At 37.4% G+C, this 5,581-nt stretch overlaps 1 protein-coding gene across 1 annotated transcript; it reads left to right on the top strand.

Annotated features, from left to right (window-relative positions):
• The first annotated feature begins 1,732 nt into the window (after positions 1–1,732).
• Positions 1,733–2,421, top strand: LOC148863434 (protein GLUTAMINE DUMPER 5-like). Its single transcript, XM_088979290.1, has one exon. The coding sequence runs from the start codon at positions 1,842–1,844 to the stop codon at positions 2,157–2,159; it is 318 nt and encodes a 105-aa protein (XP_088835416.1). The 5' UTR covers positions 1,733–1,841; the 3' UTR covers positions 2,160–2,421.
• The last annotated feature ends 3,160 nt before the right edge of the window (positions 2,422–5,581 follow it).

The raw sequence follows: 5,581 nt of genomic DNA, 5'->3' as shown, positions 1-5,581 counted from the left end.
AAGTAAATGTTACAACGAAGCTAGTTCTTATAAATTAATATTTCTTTTCAATTCTATGCTTCTTTGCACTTTGCATTGATTTGATTTCCACCTCCCTTTCAAACATAGTTGCTACCAATATTTTACAACAATCACAGGGTTTCACTTAGATTCTCAAGAATAATCCCCCGAATCCATTCCACCATGGCAGTAGAGTACTCAGAAAGTCAGATCACTTAGCGCTTGTCCTGCATCTTGGTTTTTGACTTTAATGGGTGCCTCTCTCTCCCTAAAAAAAGAAAAAAATTAAATGCACATGAGAATATGAGATTCTTAGGCTAGGTTTATCAACATTTTTAGCAGAAAACAAAAATCTGTTTATCCCCATTCTCAACATTTGTTTGGCATCAGCACAAATGCACGCAAGAACAAGTTAGAAAGAGTGAATGGGATTTTGCTTTACTTTGCTTTAAGTTATATTTTACTTCATTTAATGTAGACAGATAACATGAAGTAAAGTTTAAAACATAAATAATTAAAAGTAGAATTTGCATTCAACCCATTTACACTACCATACTTTTGCACCGTTAATGCAAATGAAATTGCAATGCAAAACAGTAAAGGAAAAACAACAAGAATATATATATGTATAAATCTAACAACCCCAACTCTCATGGAATGAATGAAATTTGGCTTCTAGACGTGGTAATAGTCACTCTCACTCCCATGGATTAGTTATCTTGCTACACAACTGATCAGATGCCATTGTATCATCAGCTACTTGTATAATTGGCAATTGTAAAAAAATAGAGATATCAAAAAAGCATGAATCATAACGTATATTTGTGGGGTATGGAGTTAGATATCAACGTCTTCTGATGACAAAGTTTTTCTTTGCATTGTTATCAAACATTACCAATCCCACAAAACTTACTAACTAAAGCTGATCAGTTGTTTCTTCTGGCCAAGTGATAATATGAAGAAGTAAATAAATGAAAAGTAGCGGGTCAGGTTGATTTGGGTTAGGTCTGGCAGGTCGGGTCAAAATTCCCCCCGCCCTGCTTAAAATGGATAATTCAGTATGTGCTATTTAAACAGGAGAAAGCTTTGTGGTCTAACCAATATTGATTTGAAGGCAAATGAATTGCTGGACATTCTGGAAAGAGGAAAAAAAAAGCTTAATAAATTTAAGTGTGTGGAAAATGGGCCCGGTACTGGGTCCGCTTCCAAGATAAAGCGCACAACAACTATTGCACACATACACATTCTCCATGGTTTCCTGTTGGTTACGTCATTCATCAAACATGAATTTCTTACTGGAGGAGATTTACGAAACAACCCTCATACGAATAAATAAAGTTGATCATCTTGAATGGTTCAGTTACCAAATTATCCCTTTAAATCAACCCGATAATTCATGTCTATACCCATAAATTTCCTTAAGTTTGAAGAAAAAGATAAGGAAAGACAGGGAAACACAAGATTTGTAAACGTCTCCCTACATTTTTCTTCTTTTCCCTATATTTTCCTTCAAACCAAACATAGCCTTGAAAGTTAAGAGAGTGTGACCCGATCCAGTAGGCGTAAACACGCTTTTATTCTAACAAATATCAAAACTGGGTATTTTAGTAATTTAGCTTTTATAGTAAGCTTGCTTAGATCCTAGGGTCATATTGAAAATTTAGCTTTTATAATTAGAAGGTATTTTAGCGCCTGGTCTCTCCTCTATAAGTATTAGCTACACATCATCAATTTCATTTCGTTGCACTTTGCAAAGCTACGAACAAAGGAGTGGAGAAAAGGAGAGACGGAAAGAGAAAAAAACAAGAAAGAGAGAAGAGAGCGGCAAACAAAGAGCTAAGATGAGGCCTGTGAGTGCAACTACACATGCTCCAGCTACCGTTGCCACCGGTTTCCGGCGATGGAATTCTCCGATGCCCTACCTCTTTGCCGGCATAGCGGCCATGTTGGGCCTCATAGCATTGGCATTGCTTGTCTTGGCTTGCACCCACCGAAAGTCTTCAGACAACTCGTCCCAACAAACTGAGGAAAAACCAGCGAACCCCATCAGCTCACCGCCCGACACTGAGCCGAAGGTTGTTGTCGTCATGCCGGGAGAATACAAGCCGACGTTCATCGCCAAGCCCGTTTGTTCAACAAACGCTAGCGAACAAGTTTAAGTTCCTTCCGCTTACTGGCCTCGAACAAGGGGGCCTTCAGAAGATGATGAGGATTTTGTTTTTTTCAGAGATGCAAAATTTTAGTAGCTCTTCTTCTTCTTCTTCTTCTTCTTCTTTTATCTTTATTTTTTCATTTCTTTTCTTTTCTTTCGTTCCTTCTTTCAAGCTTTTGCAGCTTCTGTTAGAGCTTTCCGGGAATATGTAAATAATGAATATTGTCATGATCTATAATCTTTCTTTATATGAAAATAAGCTCTGGTAACGACTGTTTATGTGTTTTCTTCCCCTGTTTTCTGGGGATCAATCGTCAGTATAATGAAAGCCTCTGATCTATACTTTATCAGCCAGTATAAAGAATGTAACGTATCGGGCTGTCTTACAGTATTTTCTCACTCAACTGTCTCAAGCGGGATGAAGCCATCATGGCCTCATTTTGGCACTTCCTATTCCTTTACTGCAACTCTCTCTCTCTCTCTCTCTAAGTCACAATTAAATGAGTAATTAAATTGAGCTAGCTACTACCAAAGATGTGGTCGTGAGAGCGCAACACGTGATTTGTTGCAGTTAAGGGCAATCCAGACCGTCAAATTGATTATTAGGAAAAGGAAAACTCAGAGAAGTTAATTAAAGCAAGGTAATATGAGATCCACGAGGATACTAAACTGAGGACATGATGACATAAACAAAAGAAATTAAACAAACCTTGTAGAACACTTGCAACCAGACATTTGGGCCCATAACCCATTATGGATGTTTGATATTTATTTCCCTTGAAACATCCTCCAAAGGTAAGAAGAAGCTCATACTTATTCACAATTTTGCATTGGGAAAACCCAGAACTCAGAAGTTTGGTTGGTTTAATAGTAGCCTCCCTTAAACCGCATTTTGCCCATGGATTTGGTATCAATCTACAGTCAGGATTCGTCCCACCTGTATGGTGAGACTAAGAATTTTGAGGTGAGCTGAACAGACATTCTCCCAATTTTTTTTGATGGAGTCAATCTTAGGATTTCCAAAAAAATATAAAATATGAAACCCAATACACCATAAGGAAAAATTGGATTGCCCTTTAATGGGTGGATCCACCATCTGTAGGTAGGGCTGTAAACGGCAGGGTTGGATTCGGATGAATCCGATCCAAAATATTACCAGATTTCGAGATATCAGATTGGATTTTAATTTAATCTGATTTTGCTTCAGTTTTTTTAATAAAGAAAGAAATTTAAGAAAAAATAAAATATTAAGAATTTTTAATTTGTATATAATAAATTAATATAAATATGAAATATTGAATTTATTATATATAAATTATATATTTTTGGGTTTGACTATGATAAGGGAAAAACATAATATGTGAAAAACTTACAATCAATCAACTGGTATCATAAAAGAGATGAACAATCACATGATATTCATCAAAATTCATGGAAGGTCAAAACTCTTCGAATACCTTATATATATATAAGAAATAAAATAAAAAAAAAAAAGTAAAAAAACACACTCGAATTTGAATCGGATCCTATGGGATGAAATCCACATCGAATGCAAGTGCACTAAAAAACTTGTTTCAATTCTCATAAGTTCCATGTGCACCCAAGTCTAATTTCAGCCCAAACCATGGATATCTATCAAAATTGATTGTAAAACTAAAAGAAAAGTTTAGATCCTAGTTCCATGTACGTAACCTTTGCACTGTTAATGCTGCCCCGGGCACACCACAAAGGCAAACAATACACAGAAAAGTGAAATGTGATGTATTAGTTGATACATTTTATACATAGCATTAATTATGGAGTAGCTCCCCATGTTTGACAAATTAAAGAAGGAATGGGAACAGTGTTCCAATGTGGATTAGGTAAGTGGGCGCGGCGGCTTGGGGACGCGGAAGAGGTGTTTGATGAATTTACCCTGATCCAAAAGCTGAAATGTGGAAAAGCAAGAGTGTTTCATAATTCATATGCTGGAAAGTAAAAAGAAAGGTGTGGTTTCTATTAGGAACTTGGTCACTAGGAAGTGGAACTCCACATCATCTTCTTCAGTGGAAGACCCATATAGTTATCATTCCACTGACTGTTTCTCTACAAAATATCCACATTTTTCTTGTTCATCTTCTTAGTGGAGTTTGATGGAATTTGACCCCAAATACCTCTCTCTCTCTCTCCCCTCTTAATGTGTCAAAAGAAGTAGATTACTTTCATAATCATAATTTATAAAAGGGGGGGGGGGGGGTGTTACAGTCAAAACAGCCTACTTTCTTCAAACAAAACTTTTTACCCATGAAAATGCTTTCAATACAAATCGACTCTGGAATTGTGGTTTCTGCCCGGCCACTTCTTAAATGCCTTTTAAGACATCCAGTGACCTTTTTTTCTGAAGATTGTTATTTTATTGAGGAGGGTTCCATTAAACATCAAGTGTTTTTCCATCAATTTCTGAATGTCTTTTATCCTTATTTTAACTTCATACACCATTATCCATTCAAATTTCGAACAACATGATTCTAGGAGGTTAAATTTGAATCAAAGTGATAAAACAGTAGAGTAAAAAAATAGAATCGTTGTTCTTATATTATAAATTGGTAAGAAGGTACCTACTTGCTCAATTGACAAAGTCTCTAGCTGCTTGTGGCTGTGGAGACCTAGGATCAAATCCTAGGGCTGCAACTTGGGTTGAGCATTTCTTAAAATTTCAATGGGCCTTGGCCCTGAGGACTGGGCCTGATGCTTCTGTAAATTCTTCAAGTCAGGTACACTCCAAAGTCCAACTTTTACCTCTACCAAATTATGCCCTCACCAGGTTAGGGTGGGGATTGTGGGAATTAAGGACTAGCCCATGAAAAAACAAAAGAAAAAAAAAGTGCAAAATTTCAAATGGAATCCATTTAGGTCTAGACCCTTTGAAAGAGATTCCATCTTCTTCTTCTTTTCCGTTATTTCTTTGGGTCCTCCTTCTGAAACCTGGCAAAGGCACCCAGAACATTCAGTTAAGCTGGTTCAGTTCCTTTTGAGGCACTCCAGATAAGCTATTTAAAGAGGCTAACATGGACAGCCCAATAAATAATTGATTGATAGCCGAATAGCCGGTTTGGGCTCTCTTGACTATAGGTCATCCACCTCGAAAAGCAAGAACCAGAAGCTGCTGTGCTTGAGCCCTCCCAAACGGGCAGAGTTTAATCTCACATGCAAAATTCTGTGGTGCCGAACCAGAGTTGGGTGGAGGCTCTGAAGGTTCAATTCCAATGGGTGATCAACCTGATAGACCATTCAAACCCGTTAAAAGGCTATGATTTATTCCCCAATGTGACTTCACGGTTGAGGCCTGAAGCAGCCCAACCAAGGTGGGCATCGTGCTTTCATGTTCCCCTTTTCTCATGCGTAGGGGTGTTGATGGATCGGTTTTAGATTATACCCCATCTACATCAA

This window comes from Nelumbo lutea, chromosome 3, assembly GCF_056320005.1.
Source record: "Nelumbo lutea isolate HS-2025 chromosome 3, American lotus-T2T, whole genome shotgun sequence".
In the NCBI taxonomy this organism is placed as follows: Eukaryota; Viridiplantae; Streptophyta; class Magnoliopsida; order Proteales; family Nelumbonaceae; genus Nelumbo; species Nelumbo lutea.
The sequence above is the reverse complement of the archived record's forward strand: the minus strand, read 5'-3'. Positions and strand labels throughout refer to the sequence as shown.

What these genes read in the sequence shown, in the direction of transcription:
- LOC148863434 (XM_088979290.1), top strand. Translation starts at nt 1,842, where the DNA reads ATGAGGCCTGTGAGTGCAACTACACATGCTCCAGCTACCGTTGCCACC.